The sequence below is a fragment of the Vespula vulgaris genome, chromosome 15 (genome assembly GCF_905475345.1).
Source record: "Vespula vulgaris chromosome 15, iyVesVulg1.1, whole genome shotgun sequence".
In the NCBI taxonomy this organism is placed as follows: domain Eukaryota; kingdom Metazoa; phylum Arthropoda; class Insecta; order Hymenoptera; family Vespidae; genus Vespula; species Vespula vulgaris.
In genome coordinates this window covers 3307501-3330831 of record NC_066600.1, presented here as the reverse complement: position 1 = coordinate 3330831, position 23331 = coordinate 3307501, and the positions used below count along the sequence as shown (strand labels likewise).

The window sequence follows — 23331 nt, the reverse complement described above, 5'->3', positions numbered from 1 at the left end:
TACGCGTTCGGTAATTTATTTAGGAGTTCCCCGAACGTGTGTACTACCAACGTGTTACGGGGAGTAAACGAGTCAGTCGTTAATTGCCAGGAGCCTAAGCTGTGCAAGAAAGTATTCTCCCGTGGCACCCCGGAAAAGGGAAGAAAGATACATCCGTTTTGTTGTTAACCCCCCCTTGATGACGTCTCAAAAGTGAGATTGATCAGAATGTTACATACCTATATACACACACATATATATATATATATATATACAAATTCGACAACAGGATCTACGTTTATTTCCCCACAATTTCCTCACAAATTTCTAAAGATTAACGATCCAACGTACGATACGGTTGGATAGTTGAATTTCAAACAGTCCGAGATGAGAACTTAGAAACGCCCGCGAAAATCATAGAGAACGTGAGAAATTCGGAATACTGGCTGGGTTGCGTGGACTCCTCCCGAAGAACACGAGAATGGCATTAGTAGTAAGTTACGCTTGTGGCCAGACTGGATGTGTCCGTAGGTGCCTGTTGGCTGTGTTTAAGGAGATAGGTACCTTCGGTACTCGAAGGTAACGCGACGGTGACTAGCATTGGGGGTTGGTTCTGTATGTGGCTTCTGTGCTACCGAATTCGAGACGACCTAGGATTCCTTCCTTCGAGGAGTAAGTGAGAAAGACAAATAGATAGAGAGAGGGATGCTACTCTCTAGCAAAGTTAGTTGCCGGCGACAGAGCCGAGTGTTCGTGGGGAGTTTTCGAGGCAGCAGAGTTTCCACGATAGTTCGCTCGGACGGAGTTCCTCCTTGCCGGTTGAAGGTATACCTAACGTTACCAGAGTTTCCAGGCTTTCACAGGGGAACGGTGTTAAAACCGCGACAGAGAAGCGTTACGAAGGAGGCTGGAGGATAGTATGTATGTGCGTGTATATGTGTGTGTGTGTGTGTGTGCGTGAGAGAGAGAAAGAGAGAGAGAGAGAGAGAGAGAGAGGCATGATAGATATGAGCAGTCTAAGTAACAACCATCAGTTTCCAGAGTTCACCGTGCCAACCGAGAGCACCTCTAACGAACTTCTGGCAAGATTTAAAGGAAGTACCGAGTGTCGACTTCGTCGGGTTGCCTAGAATTGCCGACTTAATTAAGTGGCTTGCGTTATGCCACTTACTGCGAAACGTTAAAAAAAAATTAAGAAAAAATAAAAAATAAATAAATAAGCAAATAAAAAAGAAGAAACAGAAATGAAAAGAATTGCATTTCGTTGCGATTGTCCTTTCGTCTTATCTTTTCTTTTTTTTTGTGTTTTTTTCTTTTAAGTAAAAGCTTTTATAAATTAAAAAATAACGTTTCAAGTGAGATACACCGGCTCTCTCGAAGTTTTCCCTTCTGTGTTTCCTTTATTTCCTTGTACATTTCGGAATAGAGAGAGAAAGAGAAAGGAGTTCGAGAGCAAACTCTGTTCGATGTATTCGTCGAGAAGGGAAGAGCGAGAAGAAGAAGGGGGAAAGGACGATTCGCCGAACGGAAACCGGAAATGTGCTCCGGAACCTTCAACAATCCCTCGATGAAACTATTGGTCATCCGCGACGCAATACCGGATACGCCGGATCTAATAACTCATTCGCCCGCCTGCTGCCTAGTCTCTCTCTCTCTCTCTCTCTCTCTTTCTCTTTCTCTCTCACTTTCTCACTCTCTCTGTCTCTCTCTTTCTCTCTCTCTCTCTCTCTCTCTCATTCTCTTTCTCTTTCCTTCTCTTTCTCTCTTACTATCTCTTTATCTCTCTTTCTCTTTCATCTAAACGAGCACATTTTTCTACGATTCTCATTGAATCTTCTGCGAATGATGGAACGGTCGAACTACTATCCTAGATTCAGAACCAGTATTCTCACCATATTGTCCTACGTTTCTTTCTTTTCTTTCTCCAACTCGCTCCGAAAACTCCGTTTCTTTTTACTCTTTCATCTTATCACACACACAGAGGGAGAGAGAGAGAGAGAGAGAGAGACATAGACATACACAAAGGGGTACGCATACAAAGCCAGTATGGTGGTCACCTCCCACTCCTTTCCCGTCCTCCGAGCGACCCTCTGATATATAGCCCCTCGGAGGTCGATGACTTCCGCTATTTTTCTTCCGCTGTCTCCAGCAAGCAACTTCCCTTCCTAACGTCCACAACCACAGCCGCAGCCAGTAGCGATCCGAACCCAAGCTATGCTTCCAGCTCGGTTTTCGGTTCTTTTTAACGTTTCTACGGGTATCCAGGAATCGTGAATGGACATCGATCGTGAACGCACAGAGAGAAAGAGAGTGAAAGAATACTAGCGAAAATTTCGTGCGAAATTTCTTCGCTCCTATTAAAGTAATCACGATACTTATGGTTAATCAAATGAATTAAAAATGTAATACTTGGAAATGTGAGAAAAAAGAACAGAAGAGAAAAGAAAGGCAAAGAAAAGAAGAGATACAAAAATTACAAAAAGAATTGATCGTACACGTCGGATGTCGAAGAAATCCATATTCCAGGAGCGCTCGATTCGTCTGTCAATTTAAATATTTTGTTATGCGAGACAGGTTCATGGACCTAAGCATCGAACAGAATGAGAGAGAAAGAGAGAGAGAGAGAGAGAGAGAAAGAAGGCATGGAGATACGTACGAAGATGAGCAAAGAAGCTACTACATTTATGGATGTCGTCTGCGTGACAAGTCGAAATTAATTTGATCCACCCCCTCCCCATTCCTCTTAAGACGTCGGCGTTGGCATATTTTAACCCACTTCTTCAGCCTTCCTCTTTTTTCCTCGACCCTACGCCGAGCGAGCCGACATAAATTTCATCGAAGAGGACAGACGGACGAACGGACGATCGGATGGTCGGTCGGATAGTCAGACGGACGGAGGTTCCGGATCGGAGATTCGCTAAAACTCGATGACTACCTCGCGACCGACTGGTTCCTTTACTCGTCGATGCGATCCATAATTAATGATCGAGACGGACAAATGGTGGGAGAAAAGGAAAGAAAGAGAGAGAGAGAGAGAAAGAAAGAGAAGAAGACAGTGAACACATAGTCCATAAAAGTTCTCAATATTTATAAGGTACGAAGCACGCGGATGAGAGACCACGTCGGCGATATATATTCCTCGATCTCTCTGAGCTATACGGTATTTAGATATTTTAATTAACCGACGGGCCATAAATTATGATAATTAAGAAGGTGGCCCGCCGTTGATCCACGTCTTCGATGTCGGATCTCGCAAGCCATGAAGTTTTACGTCAGAGACATGTGCGCGATGGCGGACTACCGAGATTAACTCCAAATAAAGAGATAGAATTTTCTTTCGTCACATCTTCTCGATCACATTTCCTTTAACCGTAATTCCGTTTTTTCTTTTATTTCTCTTTTTCCTTCCTTTCTTCCTCTTTTCTTTTTTTCTTTTTTCTTTTTGTTAAGACTATTTCGTTTCCTTGTAGCATCGACTAACGTATGTTTGTACTTATGTACCTTGGGTAGATCAAAACGAAACCGTAACTTTTTTCGTTGAAGATTTAGGGGATAGTAGTATCGATAATCTAGGTGTCACGCGGTGGTACTCGATCCGTAATGCGGTTCTTAAGTTTTAATATAAAACTGTAAAACCTCTTTTCTCTCTCTCTCTCTCTCTCTCTCTCTCTCTCCCTCCCTCTCTCTCTCTCTCTCTTATCCCCATTTCGTGGCAGATTTAACGACGCAGTAGACCGCAGGTCACACTTACGTGCCCTCTTGCTACTCCTCTTCGTCCTCATCCTCTTTCTTTCTCGCTCTTTGGAGAGAGCGATCCGCGGATTATAGAAACCATTCTTAACAGTGTCAATAAACGGAGGTTATGAGAGCCACAAACGTCGGAAGTGTCTCTCCTTACGACTGACATAAATAAGCTCCGTAGCACCGGCCCCCGGTCGTTTAAACGTCGCGAAGAAACTCGCCGGATAACTCGGTTTCGATGCCGAGTTCGCGATATAATCCAAAGTAGATTTATTTATTTCGATGTTTTCTTTTTCTCGTTCCCAAAGTATCATATTTTAATGATCATTGCAAATTTTTCGTTCTATATAAGTTCAAGGCGTCCATAAAATTTCCTATTGGAAACTTCTTATAAAATAGGGATTCGCTTATAAAATATATCGAAAGATGGAGTTGAAATTTTGTTCGAACACGAACGAGAAGTTCGGATCTAATAAGCGATGGAGACGACGTAACGGTGAACTCGGTCGATGCGTCTTCCCGATAACGATCTTTCATCTCTCGGTCTCTCTTCTTCGGTAGTCTTCTTCCTGGTTACCATTACCGCGTAACAGTCTTGATGGCGAAAGTAGTCTAGGGGCAAACGGTCAACGAGACTGGAGATGAGATAGAACAGGCCATTATGTCCGTCCCGATAAGATAGGTCCACCCTAGATGGGTAGTCCGTGGAACCTACGAAGGTTTCTCGGCGTACACGAAAGCTCTGATACACCGGACGCGATCTACGACATGAAAAATCTAGTTGGTAGCTAGCGAGAAACCTAGCGTGCAAAGAAGAGAGAGAAAGAGAGAGAGAGAGAGAGAAAGAGAAAGAGAAAGAGAAAGAGGAACGAAGAGGGGATACGAAGAATCCGTAGGCACCCTCCACAACTCGAACCTTATCTTTTCATACCGCTCGTGACCGTCCAAGACTTCATTTCCGTTGGCCGAGCGAGTCACCCCTGTCGAGTCGATCTATGCATACCAACGGATGTATCCTTTGCGACATGAAAACGATCAGTAGCTACTGTAAGATAGGACCGTAAGCGGCAACCTTGATTAGATTTGATGAACTGCTAAGAATAAGGAAATTGAAGATGGTCTAAGCGGATGACTATGATTCTATATTCATGGTATCCGATTTACCTTTTTCATTATCGTTTCCGTTAAAATACAATAGAACAGTATAGCTAACGTTATAGCTAATCTAACGGATAGCTCTGATCGAAGCTCATCTATCTCGTACTCTATATCACCGTCCCATTCTAATTCCTCTCTTTCGGCAAATAATAACATTTCTATAAGTCGGTCGTTTGTATTCGAGGACGAGCTCGCATGCACCCCATTTCAATTAACGCATGATCTATGTCGTATAAGGAGCCGTAACAGCACGTTTCAAACGGGCTCGGGCCATAATGCGCGGGGGATCGGCTCTCTAAGTAACTCTATATCACGTCTACGTGACGCGAAACGTAGAAAAAAGGTTCCTACGAAGGAAAACGAAGGGTCTTCGAGGAGTTCCTCCGTCCTTTTCGCTCCATCAAATTCTTGCCTTTCTGTCCTAAGAGTATTCCTTATTTAAGGGCTTCGATTCGAATGATATTTCATATCACTAAATCGCCTAATCTTCTTTCATCATGTCGGATCTCGTCTGGCGGTACTCTTCAAAATTGACTGCCCTTTAAACTGACCACAACTTTCGAGACACTTACAAAGGAAATAAAAGTAACGGACTCGTCTCGGCTTTTCTCAACGCAATATCCAGAGTATTTCCGATCCCAGGGCATTCATTTTATTTAGCGGATAGAAGAAGATGGTCGTAGGTTGGGAAGGTTAACTCGGTACAGAGTCTTTCTATTTCTCTTTCTCTTTTTCTTTCTTTCTCTTTCTCTCTCTCTCTATCTATCTCTTTCTTTTCATGCTCGTCCCATCGGACCCGGAGGCTGAAGCGTGGCTCTACTGCTGACCAAAGATCTTCGTCTTTCTTGCTTCTCCTCGAACGGTAGTACGAGAGTAAGAGAGAGGGAGAAGATGGGTGAGGGTGAAGGCGTGGGGTGAGACGTCTGGACCCAGCCGAGATGGACACAGAGAATCGCCATTACAAATTGACAAGCTTGATTGATGGTCCTCGCGGAAGGGACGACGACGCAGGGAGGTAGAAAGAGAAAGAGAGAGAGAGAGGACAAGGAAGGATAGAGAAGGATAGAGAAGGATAGACAGTGTGTATATGTACATATGTACATACATAGATGCATGTGAGAGAGAAAGAGAGAGAATGTTCCCTCAGAGTTCTGACTACGAGGGACCTGCAGATAGCAAAGCCGCGTGGGTTATATCCAGAAAGAACGGAAAGGAAGGGAGAAGGGAAAAGGGATCGGTTGCTCGCTTATCGGAGAGCGAGCCTCTCAGCGAGTGCGTGACGAATGGTCCGCGACTAGATTCGTAAAGGAAGGGTCCACGTAACTGCTTCTCCACCACCAAACTCGAATATATCCCGTGTCGTGTATTCCCTGGAAAAAAGCTTTCTACGCCATCGGGAACTCCAAGCCCACACCGGATAAGAGGTGGAATCGTGTGGATGGACCGTGTCCACCCTAGGAGACTCACCAGGGAAAAAGGTGGAAGCGATCCGTCGCATTTCACCAATCTCCCTCCCCCACCCTTCTCCTCCTTCTTCCTTCTCTCTCCTCACCATCACCGTTCTCTACACTTCTTTGCCCACTCGATGGCTTTCACCTAATTTTCAATACATTTTTCATCCCCGACCGAAGCCGGATCCTTTTATCTCCACAATAGCGTGAAACACGAATCGAACATCGACCTTCTCGACTCAAAATAAACCTTCGATACCTCGAGATACACCTCGAGCGGATGATTTTTTCTTAACAATAGATTAGACAAATCGCTCGTTGTAATGATTATGATTACATTTAAAATAAGTATCATTATTTTTTTCTAGAGGGGTTCAATAATGATCTCGCACGTTTAGAGCTCGAAGGATACTTTTGTTTTTTCTTCGTTTCTTTTTCTTTGTCTTTCTTTTCTTTTCATTTTTTTTTTTTTTTAATGTTCGTCAATATTTTTTCATATTTACAATGCTGATGAAAGAATGAATTGGTTTTTCGTTTTGTTTTCTATTCTTTGTTCCTTTTTTTTATTTCTTTTATTTTTGAAGGATTAATCGGCTTTCTCCTTTGTAAGTTGTGTTGTAAGTCGTGTAAGTTCGGTTGGAGGTGGTAGCTGACGCCTTTTATCGCGCTATCGTTACGAAATGCACCGTACGTTCACAGCTTTACGGTACTTTGGGAGCGCTGTTACGTTTTTACTGCGTCGTTCTGAGAACGGACGAAGGGATAGCAATTCTACTACTGTTACCGGTATAGTAGTAACTGTACGCTGTATCCTGCCTGCCATCGTCGAGTTTTAAGTGTGCTTTGAATCGAGAACTGACCGATAGCAAGTTTCCTTCATAATTTATTTTGATTAATTCTCCGTAGATCTATCCTCAGAAATTTTCAAAGGGATCACCTTAGTCTCTCCTTATTGTCCGTTCTCGAGTAGCGAAGTCGATTTACACGATGGAATAAAAATGGTCGTGCGAAAGAAAGAAAGAAAGGAGGAGAGAAAGAGCAAGAGAGAGAGAGAGAGAGAGAAAATATCTTACCGACAGGATGCGGTAAATCAAGAGACGAATCAAGGCGCGAATCAAGCCGAGCCTACGCAACAGCAGCAACAACAGCAGCAACAGCAGCTGTGAAAGAAACGCAAGCGCATAAAACGCGAGAGTGAAAAAGAAGAAAGAAAGAAAGAAAGAAAGAAATTGACGGTCCAAAAACGATGCAAAGAGGATCCACTCGGAATATAATCTCGGTCGATATTTGACAGAGGTTCGGTGTACATATCCCATTGGAGATATGTACATCTCGATCGTGGGATAAAGGGCACCGCGACCAATTTGAGGTATAAACCGGTGCAACGCCTACACTCGCGTGCGAGAGAGCAAGTTAAGAAAGAAGAAGGTGTTATCTCGATGGCTTCTTCCACGAAGAGTTTCGATAAGGATCGACGAGCGTTACCGTACGTAGGAGCTCGTAAACTCGACGATCGCGATACTTCCAGGACGCGTTATCGTCGATAAGAGAGAAAGAACGAAGAACGAAAGAAAGAAAGAAAGAAAGAAAGAAAAAGAGAGAAAGAGAAAGAAAGAAAGAGAGAGAGAGAGAGAAATGCTGCCTTTGCTTTGCTTGTACAGATTTCTCTCGAGCACTCGGAATAATAACAATGCCTCCCGGCACTCTCGGAGTCAATGTGGAGCACATCGCAGCTGCGATCCACGTAATGAAAGTATGATTGATGATCCGTACGACGAGCATCATTAGCTCGACACGAAGGAACCTCCTCGTCGTCCAAGTATCCCGTCGAACGTTGTTGTTGCCATTGTAGCGCGTCGTGACCGAGAAAGAGAGAGAGAGAGAGAGACAAACAGACAGAGAAGGATTCTTCTCAAAATGCATTCCGAATTAACGTCGACGATTCTGGATCTCTGAATCTACCGCCATTGGTGTTTTAAAGCTGCAACGAATCGCGATATGCACGTCCGAGGAAGAAAAAGAAAGAGAAAGAGAGAGAGAGAGAGCAAAAGAGGAATATAAAAAAAAAACAAAAACAAAAAACAAGAGCTTTACGAGAAATCGATCACGCGGTTGAACGCGGCCACGGGGGAGCAGGAACATTTGAAAGATACATTTATCTCGTTTCCGTTCGAACAAAATCTGCCCTGGGGTCTAATGCCTCGGCTATTAAGCTTTAATGGACTGCCGATCGCCGAGAGAAAAAGAGAAAGAAAAAGAGATGGTATTGGAAAAATTCTTGGCAAACGTTTTCTTCCCGACGAAAATTTTCGATGCTAGCATCCTGGGACTCTTTCGTTATTCCACGAGTTCTATCGTTCGGATCAAAAGAAAGGAAGACATTCTGGGAATAGAGAGAAGCGAGGAAACATAGGAAGTAGTCGCGTCGAAACGAAAGGGCTGAAAAGGTCGAGTATAGCCGTTGGAACGACGTAGCTGCGATCAGGATTGACTCAGGATTATAATCTAACTTGTACACGACTTTCCACTTTAGCCGAAGGCGAGTGAAGCGACTAACTCTCTCTCTCTCTCTCTCTCTCTCTCTTCTTCGTCCTTCGTCTTCTCTTCGAAGCCTAACTTCGAAGGACTCTCTTGGAGGAACGAGCGAACCTTGTTGTAACCTTTGATACTAAACGGATCTAAAATTATCATCGACGTCGTTGACCTCATTTCTTAAAAGTTCGAAAAGATTTTTCTAGATGATTACTCCTAGAACGAACGTTGAAAATAAATCGGAAGAATATAAAAGGGAAAATAAGAGAAGTTAGAGAGGACGAGAGGAAAAAAGGTGGAACGATCTTTGGCTTTTCCTAAAGAAAAAGAATGGAAAAAGAAAACGAAGAAAGGAAAAGAAGGAAAAAAAAAGAAAGCACCACGCTTTACACGGACGCGTCGTGGATGGTGGATGGTGGATAAAGCGCCCCTAAAGCCCACTTTCGGACAGAGCAAACAAGCCGTAACTCAGTGAGTGTTTATGAGAGGAGTAGTCGTAAAAATACGCGGCGAATCGGGCCTCGGTGTGTTTCGACCGTTTAGCCGGACCACCCTCGTACTTCGTCCAACTTTTTCTCGAGAACACTTTTCCTCTTTCCATCTTTTTCTTTTATACGTGTATATATATGTGTGTGTGTGTATGTATATATATATATATATCTTTCTCTCTCCATTTCATCGAAACAAAGACTCTTTAGAGTTGGAAAGCGTAGGAGAAAGACCGAGGGAGGAACGAACGGTAGGGATGAAAGAGAATGAGAGTGAGAGTGAGAGCAAGAGAGAGGGAGAGTGTTTCCATGGCCGCATGTTGCCGGATCGTAAAACTCGGTCTGATCACCGCTACCAATTATCCCGCCGTTATCCGAGCGTTATCCGAACGTTATCCGGAACGTTATCCACCTCTGCCTGGTCTGTACTCCATGGAAGAACCCTCTCGCCATCATCCAAATCACTACCGAACCCTTGAACCTCATCGGTGTGGAAGAGAGAGAAAGAGAGAGAGAGAGAGAGAGAGAGAGAACCTTACACCCCGTTGTTGTCGCCTTTTAGTGCAAACGAAGTGATTCCCTCCTCGTAAACGTGACGTCTTTAAGGATCGCAAAACTCGCTGAACATCTTGTAGCGAACTCTCTTTTTTGATTATCTATTGATCCTACATTTGTATTACTTTTATTTCGCATAACGATCATCGATTTCGTAATATTCTAACGAATTATTTAACGCGTCTCTCTTACGTTATTAAAAATAAATCGATTACGTTATTAAAAAAGTTGATACGATAATTTGGAGACAGTCGAAACTTAATGGGAGATTTAAACGAACAGAATCGATAGATTATTTGTGATACTTAATTTGATCTTTCACTTGTAATAAGTTAATGATGATTTAGAAATAAGCGATACAATATGAAATTATGATAAAATGAAAAATAAACTGGCAAATTTCAATGCAATAAGCTTGTAACAGCAAAATAAAGATCAAAGTCAAAATTAAAAATTAATATTACGATGAAGAAGTTAAGCAAGAATAAAACTAAACTAAAATAAAAACAAAATCAATTCCAATATCGCAATATCGTATTCTACATACACGTATACGTATTATTGTACTTGTGGAAACAGTGATAGATGTTTTGCGGTTGTGTTTGATCATTCATTGTTAAAACTGGTGTCGACTTACCGGCTCGATTACTCTGGTCTATCATCGGTTGTACGATTCTACGCCTCGCGTTGATGAACCTGAAAGAATAGAAAGGAAAAAAAGCAAGTTAATAATCAACACGTTACATTGATTTCTTCTAATAATAACTTCAAAATGACAGAGTTAACGGGAAGAGGCATAGAGGGTGAGTGAAGAAGGAGGATTAAAGTTTTACAAACGGAAGAGAAAATAACGACAACTCATCGAGCTTTCGAGGGTAGGAAACGAAGAGAAAGAGAAAGAGAAAGAGAACAACAACATTCTCGATACGTCATTAGCCACGCTGGAGTATGAGTTTCCGTACGAACGCTTTCCAAACAATAGATCAGCGGTTTGTTTCGTGGTTGGTCGAGGTCCAACGGATGCCACGGTGGAGGAAGAAGTGGAAAAAGAAGAAGTGGAGAGAAGAGGGTGGTAAATGTGAATAGCACCGAAGTAAGAAGAAAAAGGGGGAAAGAGAAAGAGAGAGAATAAGAGAGAGAGAGAGAGAAAGGTAGAGAAGGAAGAGCGTACGTCAGCCGACGTCAGCGTCGCGGCTCCCTAATGGGCGCAGACGCCGGAAGTGATTGGGTTTCTACTCGACTGACTCGAGTACACCCCCGCAACGCGAATGGAAAAGCGAGCTTCTTGCGAGCTTCTTGCAAGCTCGCTCGTGAGGTAGTCGAACAATCCCTGAGACGCACACCCCTTTCTCCTTTCGTCGTCTCTTTCTTGTACGATCTTACGGGCGAACGACCCGCCAGCAAGAGAATCTTATGAATAATAATTATTAAACGCTCTTTGGTACTAACCTTCCCTCCTCCTTCACCACCACGTTCTCTCTATTCCGTCTCACCACTCGCTTTTCTCGCCTTATCACGCTCCACTTACGCTCAAACTACGGGGAATCGATGATGGACACGTCGAATCGATTAGAACGCTCATGCTACTTGTCTAAATCCTCTAAACGCGTAGAGGCAAATGTCAAAGTCAAATGCGAACCGACGGGTTGCGGTTAAAACGTTTGTCAAGATATTTCATTGTGTTTCTTTCTATAATATAACATCAAAACTCTATGTCGTTGTCGTTGTCTAGTAGTCGTACACGTTTGGAAATTCATTTAATCTTTCATTTAATGATCGAAATAAATTAGATAAAGGACCACCAAACGCCATGATTAACAAAAAGCAATAGAGCAATAGAGAAATATTTGATGTATCGTAGTAATGTCATCTGATATTCAAGCGTTTACGTTATTCGATTATTGTAGGATGTTAACGAAATTATCGATGGAACGTGCCGTAAAAATGGCGATCGAGACCGACGAGAGAATCGGAGGTTGGTTGAGAAGGGTAGTATACTAGAATAGAAGGAGGGAGAGAAAGAGAGAGAGAGAGCCTCTTCAAAGTCAGGGCTATCGTCGGATGAAAGAGTATCTCGCGTGCATAAACCGAGGGCCCCTTTCCAGCAGTCCCGGTGCTCCTAAGCGTCTCTGCTTCCCCTTTGCCGGCGTAGGCAGCGTGTCACAGACAGCTGACTACCAACCGCCTTCCTCTCCGCCCTCGGTTCTGCCACCCCCGCGGCTGAAATATCGCCCGAACAATGGCGAGCTACCCCAGAGAGAGAGAGAGAGAGAGAGAGAGACGGAATACTAGTGGCGACTGCCCGAACTCTGCCCAAGTACCATCCTCTTTCTCTCTCACGTTCGACTGCCTACGTCCTTCCCCAAAACTCGCAAAAACCGCTAAAAATATCTTATCCCGAGGAAAATCGAAAGTTTCCTATAGTTTTCGTTCAAGATCCAATGAAATTTAACCCTCACCGAAGTGTTCGCGATGTTTCATCGAATGAAATTCAATTAATGATTTATTAAGTAAATTGATCGGATTTTCTTCTTTTCCTTTTTTCCTTTTGTCTATATTCGCGCGAACGTAGAAACGAAATTAGCTTGGTAGGATCGAATATAGATTAATGTTTTTCATCGTAACGAGGGATATCCGTACGAGGTGAGCATATTGTTATCGAGGCGGTTCCCGGCGGCACCCTAGATGACAAAACACTTTTCATTCGCGCTCCTCCCCGTGCTTTCACGATTTTAATGCAGTTTTGATTATGAGAGTCGTTGGGTGGCCTGGTGTCAGAGGGGGTAGTTTCTATCTCGTCGCGTGGAACGAAACAGACCTGCCATTCGGAACGATCGTACGTGTTTTTAATGTTGTCGAGGGTAGAAGGAACGTCCCAGCTCTTTGCATTGTCATCGGGGAGTGGAATTTGAATTTTTCATGAAAGGAAGATACGTTTCTGTTCAACGTGATTATGAAAAGAAAAAGAGAAAAGAGAGAGAGAGAGAGAGAGAGAGAGAGAACACGAAAACAATATAGCTAAATTAAATCTTTCAGAAATTTGTCTTATATCTACATCACAAATTATAATGAGAAAAATAATCTAAATTGTTTATCACTAAAACAGAAAGGACAAGATATTTATTCACTTACTTGTATTTAAAAGAATAAAAGAGAGACTAAAACGTATGACACGTCGGTATTCGAGAAAAATCGCATAAAACGTAGGGTTGGTGTCTCCCGCATGACCTTACTTCCATAACATGACTAAATTTACTGCACTTTGAACGCATACATGAATAATGCCTGAATTTGCTTATCTTCGCGATACGTAGTAGTACCCGGAACATTTCTTCGTTCTATTTCATTTTCGTAAGGAGACATTTCCCTCGAGAAAAAGATTCTCGTTTCGTTAATTAGGACATTTGATAAGAGGTAAGGCGGAAACGAAAGTGTGCTCGTCAGTTCGTCAAGATTTCGTCGTTCCAACGGTATGCGAACTCGATAACGATGATTACTGTCGTGCTAGCAACATTTACTCTTCGTCGGCATTCGCAATTATCGGAGAGCTTCCATTAGTTAACTGCAGTCGATACACGGCGCACCAGGGTCCTCGCATCAAAACATCATTACAGTCCGGACACAAGAGAGAGAGAGAGAGAGAGAGAGAGAGAGAGAGAGAGAGAGAGAGGGGTGTTCCCAGTACTATTGGTAATCAATTTTGCTCCTATAGCAAGCTACCATCGAGAGAGGCACGCTAATGCGGAGCTTCGACGTTCACACCGCATTAGGGAGAGGCAAAGAGGTCGTTCCATAATCATTGCCCATTAGAAAATGGATCGAGGATCGGTCATGTAAGTACGCGCGAAAATTGCTCATCGTATTCTGTCTGGGTACGGGGAAATTTTTTCTAAGATTAAAATATAAGTGATACTCTGATATTAAATGTTTTAAATATAACATTTAATTCGAATTAAAATAATATCGTTCCTATTCGATCGACGATAGGAGTCGACGATAAATCCTGAGTTTTTATTCGATAATAAAAGTAATTGACACCTCGTACGATTCAAATCGCGACTCGCTCTTTTCAGATATATATCGAAGAGAAGGAGACGTGTAAAGAGAGATAGAAAGAGAGAGAGGAGGAGGAGGAGGAGAAGAGGGATGGGAGGGTTAGGCGACGTCGATAAAAGGTTATCGTCCTATCCAGGTGTAAAAGCGACGGCCCCGGGCTCTCCCGCGTTATAAATCCAGATACTCATAATCGGGTATTGCCCAGCGTTGCATTTACGATCGATAAAATCATTTTATCCGCGCATAATGCGCCGACCGATTCACGCACCGTTCTCGTCGATTTCTTTTCCTACTTCTTTTTCTCTCTCTCTCTCTCTCTTCTTTCTTTTTTTCTTTCTTTCTTTCTTTCTTTCTTTCTTTCTTTCTTTCTTCTTCCTCCTTTTTTTTATCTTTTTTGATCGAACCACACGATCGCGATTTTATTGTAATGTATTCCGAATCTTCCGACTCCCCTCTCGAGCCTCCCAAACTCGTGCAAGAACGACCCCGCGACATATAATTTCCATTGGACAAATTCAATGAGCATTGTAGACCGTACGCATCGCGACACCGTGTAATCGCGTTTCCTGAACGGCTAAACTCATGGTCCACCGCGATGCACCGAGTGCACTCCGAATTTCCTCCGAAAATTCGTGTCTCGTCAGTGGCGAGCTTCGTCGATCGTGCGAAGAGCCGATAATAATAATCGGTAAAGGGTTGGTGAAAGGCTTATCGTAGGGTGATTATGAACGACGACGAGCGGCGAACCGTAAAGATAATACGAGACGAATACCGATGCTTCGTTTACTTAATTAAACGGAGAGCATTTCGAAGGGATGAAAATGGAGTAGAAAAAAAATGTGACCGATTGGAAAGGGTGACTTGGATGGGGGTAGGTGAAAAATGATTTGATGGGTCCACCGATCATATCCATTTCGAACAATCCCAAAATTCATCCATCTGTTATTTCGCATGTAATATCAATAACATAATTCGTAGAGATATCCTAGAGAGATATCTGAAGGTTCAATCGCGAGAAATAAAAGAAACAAAAGAAAAAAAAGAAAAAGGGAATCAAAAAGATCAATAAAGTTTCGATCGTGTTTTAATCATTTCTTGAAATTCTATGAAAGATAGTTGTCCTTCTTTTTTCCTCTCTCTCCTTTTTTTTATTAGCCCAGTATAGAGCAAAGCTGCAGGAACACATGGATCGCGTAAAGGAGAGGAAGAGAGCGATAAAAATTCGTACGGTCTGACCTGGTAGCGATGCTGTGCTACTGGAGGTGATGGAAGAGGGAGGAGTAGAGAGGTGGAACGCAACGAACGAGGCCGGCGATCGCGCGTATCGGATACGCGTAGACAGCTTATGTGTGTCAACAAAGCGATTTAACACGCGACGTGTCACTGATAGCTACCGCTGGCTGGCCATTGGCGACGCCGACGCCACCGACGCCGCATGGCTGCGTCGCATCGACGTTGCACCGCCTGCGGATGGGTGCAGCTCGGCTGCGTTTAATCTATGACCCAGCCGGTTACGGTTTTTCCGAAAATTCCGACGTCCACCTCCCTCCCCCCTTTCCAGCCCTCTCACCACCGCACAAGTCTCCCCCTACCCTGTTCACGCGGAATTTATATAATTGTTTTGCCGGCCTCGCCACTAAATCCTGTCCCGTACCTCGATAGTGCTCGGCGCGTCGTTTCGCGCTGATGGTCGTTTTGTCGATCTCGCCAATAAAAGGATTTCCAGAGAAATTACGGTTCCATATAGTCGGGAAAACGTACGAGCTGAGACTCGTGATTTTTCTCGTCGATTAAATTCTAATTCACGGACGATGACATTACGATTTCTTGCGAGTCCGAGAAGAGAAAAAAAGAGAATCTCTTGAAACGTCACACGATTATCGTCGTCTTCCACTTGTTATTTTTGTCAGTTTTCGAGAAACCGGACAGTAGGACATTAGATACTAAACAGTGTGACCAGTCAAATATCCAAGACCTTAGTCGAGCGAGTCGCCATTTTGAGGGTTCGTCGATCCCTCCCACGGACTGCTCGCTTCGCAAAGACAAGTTATTGGGTCCACAGCCGTTGCAGAGCACACCCCACGTTTGTAGTACGTAGCAGAGTACTCGAGCCGATTGTCACCGGCTACCTTCCTCAGGGTCAGACTCATTTCGTCCTCGGGTCGAGGGGTTGATACCCGCTACGTTCCTGCTACCTAACACCCTTCGCCACCAAGCTCTTTGAACCACCCTTCTCGATAGCAACAGCCGCGTTCTCTGATTTCCCTTCAGTTCCCTTCATCCTCCCATCGTCATCGCGAAGTCCCTTCGTTGCACACGGAGCAGACGACGAAGGCGTCAGCTTGTAACAGTCTCTTAAACTCCGAGACTCAAGACAGTCTATGTAACAACTGCTGACGCAGTCGTTATATACACTGCGACAACGAGCAGAGAAAACATAAGACTACTCAATGTGTTCCGCCCATTCCTTCGAGATATACAAATGTATGTGTTCTGACTATTAACGATAAAATAAGATGAACCGCGTTAATGATCGTTCATCTTTCTCGTGTATCTCGAGCGACCGACAACATACGCGGTAACGCGCTTTAGCTTAAGAATAATAATTCGTAAGGACTTTTGCTCCTCCCTCAGACACGTCGAGGAAGGACGAATATCCTCTTCCGTTAACCGTCGGATCCGGACCATCGAGTCTCAAAGGTTTCCACCCCTACGTCGCTGGAGGATCGTATCCGGCGTACATTATTGTCGAGCCTCGAGAACTATTCCCTATTCCTGACGTTCAAACACACGCATATACACATTCGACGGGCACGCAATATAACGGACATGTGCCGAATCGAGGAGAAATCTTCATAGAGCGAAAGAGAGGAAGGGTGCTCGTTATTTAGCGACAATGTGTCGCGCATAGAAACGGCCTTAAAGCAGTCAATAAACGCCGTTACGCGGCCGCTCGAGACCCCTGCCGATGGTAATACCGCTACCCCTCGACGGCCAATTTCGTCAGATTTCGGGAAATTGTTGTTACGTCCGAGAACGACGTCCGGCGTCGCGAATGGAATCGGTAAACTCGGCAGGGGTAGAAGGGAGAGGGTGAAAGAGAACGAGGGAACAAGAATCCGTCTATTCGTTTCTTTCATCTCATCGCTCTTCATCTTCTTCTTTCTTTCTGTTCGAACGAAATATCAGAAAGATCCTTAGAAGGAATCCTCACCTGGACCACTGTGTTCCCGTTTATGGGTCGGGAAATTTGGAAAGGGCGAGAGTCAAAGCACCCCACCAAAAACGTAGCTCCCACGCGTAGCTCCCCGAAGGCCCGGTTCTCCTATTAACTTCCTACGTGCTGCGACGGCTAAATGTTCCCCTTTACGCCGAGATAATGAAAATTACAAATAGCATCGCGTCGAACGTGCGTGCTAAAGCCGATGGCTCGGCACGTGTGCGTCTGGGTTGTGTCAGTGTGGAAATCCATGGATGTAGAATCAGCCACGGCTGACCAGTTTCCTAGCTCGAAATTTGGCCGTACTGTTGGACCGAGTGTACGTGGCGTTAGCCCTGGCAACCTCACCGAGAATCTATGGTCGTTACGATCATATGCACTGGATGCAGCACGTCACGTGAAACACGTACCGACTGCCGATTATTATTGCAAATGCGCCATCACTATGATCGGTTAAGGAAAACAGGATTATTCCAACGATATCGAAATTGTTCTAGGGAAGAGAACAAGTCGTTTACAATTAACTATGATATAGATTAGAACCGGGGAAATCGAGTCGGATTACTTGACTTCTTTTTTGTCTTTTCTCTCTCTCTCTCTCTCTCTCTCTTCTTTTTATTGTATTTTATTTTATCGACGCGGACGTTTAAAAGGGAAAATTCTTTCGTCCGTATCGCGGCGTACACAGGAAATTAAGAAACGGAGGGTTTCGGACACGGTGGTGAGAGAGGAAAAGGGTGTTCGGGACATAATAACTTGCGCCTGATCCGCGACTAATCATCTCGTTCTCGGCCTTGATTGCAACAATACACGATCTCGCTCCCTTCGTTGCTTTCACGGTAGCTAGAGGGTGAGTGGAACGGAGGTGGTATGTGAGATGAGGGGGTGCGGGTGGGGTAGGGCGGTGGGTTGGAAACAACACGCGCGCGCGTCGGCGAAATTAGTTTTCCAGATAATCATCTCACGGTATTGTGCGTTGTGTGTCGTACTTTCTGGTAGAACTCGTTCGGTGTTGTTAGATATAGCTAGTGTTAGAGGTAGAGAAGGCGTAGGAGCTACGACGACGTAGCCGTTGCACCGGATACGCGAGTACCGCACGCGGCTTAAAATATAAATGCGGATTAATCCGAAATTACGAGGCGGTGCTCGATAAGGAAGGTAATTTTCGAGCGGCACCGCGAGAGAACGCTGCCAGGACGTTAACTACCTACTTTCTGATTCGAATGCGAAAACGAATATGGAGATCTTTTCTATTTCCATTCAAGTCCCCTAGCGAATTTATGAGAAATTTTCGTGACAGGAAGAATACTTTGTATCCTTAAATCTTCTCCCATCCACCCACCCACTTCTCCCTCTACAACAAAATATATTTTCAACGCTCAACGAAAATCTTTAACGATTAACTCTGTATCTTTGTCTTTTCTTCCTTTTCAAAATTCTTCTTCGTATCAACGCAGACAGATCTGAAAGTAAAATAAAAATCGTCCATTCGCAATACCCCTTTTGTATGTCTTCTAACAGAGCCCTTCTTCGTATCCCAGCGCCTTTTCGACGTTGCTCCGGCCGTGATTAATGTTGCCGAACAAATTGTCTAGAAAAACATGTCGTAAGCGAGGCCAGCGGCGTACACCCTCACGGCAATGCACCCTTTATCTATCGCGTCCCGAGCCACCCTTAGTACCCTCGAGCTTGCGTAGGGTCTCCCTTCGCGTTGACTGTATATATGTTACATACACACACACATATCTATATATATATTTAGTATATATATATATATACATCTATATATATAGTAAATACGTGTGCAAGAGGTACGTGTATACATGCCTGCATACATACATTACGCAGATGATATCCGAGTAATCCGATTTACTTCGACTTCGCTATCAACGTTCGGGCCTCCACCCATTCCGGGTAATTATACACCGGCATGGATGCGACATCGTCGACCCCTTCGAAGCTAACGACGGATTAGAAGCACTCGCTCGAATAAGCGATTCGCATTGTCGCCTATTCGAGCATCGCGAAGCCTACGATCTCGTAATTGCTATCGCGTCTATTCTTATTCTTGATAAAACCGTTCGATCATCGATATTTATATGCATATGTGTATGCATATGATTATGATAAATTATTCAAGAATGGTATTCTAATGTTCTTTACAAAACACGAGTGGTATTCAAAGGGAACATGGACTACGCGTTTCCTCCATCGTTTACAAAAATTCGCGACAAGCTACGCTGCACGTATCTCTTTCTCTTTCCTTCTCTCTCTCTCTCTCTTTCTTTCTTTTTCTCTTTCTCTCTTTCTCTTTGGCTCACTCACTCTCTACTAAATCTTTCACGATATCTCTCATCTCCTTGTTTCCCACCTGCGAATTACAAATTACCAGAGGACTCGTAGGACAGCACCGGTCCCTGTCGTTTCTTTTCCCTCTACCACTTTCTCTCTCTCTCTCTCTTTCTCTCTCTCCTTCGTTCCTTAGATCTTCTTGATTCTCAAAAAATAAAAAAAGAAAAGAAAAGAAACTCGCACGAAACTGACGTGAAGGACGTTCGTAGATAACAGTGTGAGCACAGGATCATAAACAGAAGCGTAGCTTTTGCGAGCAGGTGTAGATACACTTGTACGCAATATATGTATCGACCGTATAATTTTTAAGTAGATATAAGTATGTATATATCCCAATTAAAACGCGCCTACTAATTTATATCATCGATCGAAAGCAATCTTGTTAGCACGAGGATCGACGAATTTTACATTGGCTATATTTGAGAAGGAGTCGGTAGCAGATGGAAGGAAAAAAATTTCAAACGAATAAGAAGAATAAGAAGCAAAAGAAGAAGAAGAAGAAGAAGAAGAAACGAAGAAGGTGGAAGAATAATAAAAATACGTAACCAAAGAAAAAAGAAGAAAGAAAGAAAGAAAGAAAGAAAGAAAGAAAAGGAAGAAGGTTGGTAGCAATTTCGTAGTATTATTTACATCGGCGTGTTGTAAACGCGACGGGGCTGGCTCGGGAAGCTTAATACCGTTCGAGCAACGAGCTGAGATGGGAAGGTGTGTGGGTGTACAAACTTGTGCGCGTGAACGAACGAACGTGTAAGCATACGCTCGCGAAGAACGCGAGAACGAAGCAACGAACGCGGGATACGAGCCGTCGCATAAAGCCCGGATTTTATTACGAGAGGATTCAAATTCCGCGCACACGGTGAGCCCACTCTAACCCGCGCGCGCGCAAGAGAGAGAGAGAGAGAGAACGAGGAGAACACAGGAATATAAAAAACTGTCCAGGACTACTCGCCGAGATCCCCACGCCATAGTGTAAACCCATAAACCACCGCGTATTCTATTTCGCGAGGATAAAAAAAAATCGTCGATCTCCTCTTAGCACTGTCTATCTCTTCCATCTTTATCATGATTTCTCTTTCGTTTTTCTTTCTTTTTTTTTTTTTTTAATTGTTTTTTTAAATAAATATACATCGACGCAATTTCTTTTTATTCTCCAAATGGTTTTATTCCTCGACTAATGTTTCATATTGTTCAAAAGAGAAAAGGCAGCGAAGTTATTTTGGATGAGCAAGTTAAATGGGACAGGTTGAATAGGTCGGCACGCAGTTGTAAAAACGTTGTCGGAAAGATGTAGGGAAAAGATTTGACGAGAAGAAGGCGAGAGATGGTAAACGTGCCGCTTTAGGGCCATCCCGAGGACGAGCGGTCAATCTAAAAGAGCCCTTATCTCGTCTCTTTCTCCAAGAGGAAGCATAAGTTTACCATGATCCCGCCCCCGCCGGTGCGAAATCCAAATAAAAGATGGTTACGCACCGCGGGCGCCTGGATAAAGCGAGATCCAACGAGATCCACCGAGATCCGTCGCGATGAATGAGACGAGCACGCGATTATGCACTTAAGAAATGGCCGAGCTCGCTACGCCGGTGGTTTCCTCTTTTCGACGCGTGCCTTTCTACGCTTATGAAATATAACCATGGTGATATTTTGAAGATGACGAGGATTATTTAAAAAAAAAAAAAAGAAAATGAAAAAATTCATTACGAATCGTTAAAATCATACAATCGTTAAGTAACAATTGTTCGATAATAGTAGGCAAAGTAATTTTCTATCTTATTCATCCTCTTTGTCAGCCATTACCCGCAATGTGGCGGATTAGCCGGGCGTAGATCGAAAGGCTAGAATACTCGCGTAGCCCTTTCCAACCCTTCGTCTGAAGGGACACGAAGTATACAAGGAACGGAGGGTGATACTCGTTCGGGTGTAATCGCGCTCGCAAAACTCCATCACACTTTCCTAATAGAGCCCACGAGGCAAACACCGACGTAGATCGGAGCCCCTTTCCGATGTGCTTTGTGCTTTTGCGTGCACGTATACACAAAGCACGCTTCTCGCTTACCCGTTACGTTTCCGCTTTCTCTCTCTCTCTCTCTCTCTCTCTCTCTCTCTCTCTCTCTCTCTCTCTCGAGGGTGTGTTATTCGCGACGCGCATTGATAATCCGGACGACAGCCGCGATATTCTCTTGGGAACGAGGCTGGTCAACTTATCGAACTATAACGTCCTTTCACGAGTACGATTACGCGTTTACCTTCGATCTCGTTAAGTAACTCCATAAACGAGCTTTCTAATTCATTTCGATTTCCGTGATCGCTTTTATTCGAAAAATAAAGAATGAAAAAGAAAGAAAAGGAAGTCCACAACGTGACAATTCGCTTTTTCGTTATTTTTATATCGCGTTTCCATCCCGTAAACGTTTCGCTTCACTTTCGTATCTTTATAGGGAAGAAGGTGGAAGAGATGAAGGAGGATGAGGAGGAGGTGGTGGAAGACCGCAGGTGCGGCGGGGCAGAATCGAGATTATCGGCGAAGAAGCAAACCGGAAACCGGTATCCCGAGCACGAAAGTCCTCCATCACTCTATACGTGGAGCGGGTTACGCCGCCATTGCTCGTACGAGCTCTACGTAGTGAACACCCGCGTGCAGTTTCCGGAACGCTGCCCTCCACCGCCACCTATTTCTCCTCCTCCTCCTCCTCCTCCTCCTCCTCCTCCTCCTCCTCCTCCTCTTCCTCCTCTTTTACCTCCTCTCCCTCCTCAACTACCTTCTACGCCGCCATCAGTGCTCCTCCTCTTTCAACCACCTTCAGACCCATCCGACACATCTACACATACATATGTACATTGCTTGTCAGGACACACCTACGTCTGAATTCAAGAACGTATGAGAGACATCATTGCTCGAGGGTGATATAACACGTATTAAATAATACGTCGACTCGTTTCTACAATTTTTCATTCGGCCATTAACGTTAACAGCTTCCCCATTTGATAGGACATTTATGGGTCAAAAAAGTATGTCAAGTATAAAACGTACGAGGAATTTGGAACGTTGCTTCGTTGTATATATTTTAATATAGCTTCGAGGAGAAGTAAACGAATGTCTTGATAAGTCATCGAGAGATGAGAGAGATCAACTCCGATCGTTATTGGAAAGTAATTCGATGAAAGAGAAATGTTTTCATTCGAGAATAGGAGAATGTACAGGAGGATAGTGCAAGTAAATAGGCGAGTTCGGTCGGTCGCTCGTGGATGGCTTAGTTGCCGCGATGGCACACCTGTGGAGCAAATTTACGAAATGTTTACGACCGTCTGAAGGGGCGTCCACCCCCAGCTACCCCCGGCGGCACCCTCCACGCGCACAATGCCGCGTCATTCGGTATTATTACATCGTCGCTATCACCATCTCGTGGAGACGACGGGAACTCTCGGATATCTACTCTCAACCCCTCTTCCTCTCCTCGTCCTTTCACAACTTTAACTCTCTCTCTCTCTCTCACCTTCTGTATCTTCTGTTCGAGAAAATTTTGTTGGCCTACTACCTTGGAAAATGATCAAAATACAGTCCCTTACATGTTGATATATATATATACAATATATAGAATGTACGAAAGATGTATTTAAACAAGATCATCAATTAGAGGGATACATCAACGTTAAGAGAATAGATTGAGTCTCTCTCTCTCTTTCTCTCTCAGTTTTACTCCAGCACGATCTCCTTCCTCTCTTGAGTTATGAATGTGCCCAATTACATCTTAAAAGCTGTGCCCCATTAATTTTCACAGCTGCTGCCGCTTAATTGGGAGCC

At 43.9% G+C, this 23331-nt stretch overlaps 1 protein-coding gene across 4 annotated transcripts in view; it reads right to left on the bottom strand.

Moving 5' to 3' along the window:
* Positions 1-23331, bottom strand: part of LOC127069422 (homeobox protein homothorax) — a 354198-nt gene that overhangs the window by 11237 nt on the left and 319630 nt on the right. For all 4 annotated transcript variants that reach the window (XM_051006442.1, XM_051006440.1, XM_051006439.1 and 1 more), the window contains one exon: positions 10542-10600. In XM_051006442.1, coding sequence (XP_050862399.1) covers positions 10542-10600 — 59 coding nt within the window. The remainder of the gene's footprint in view (positions 1-10541; positions 10601-23331) is intronic.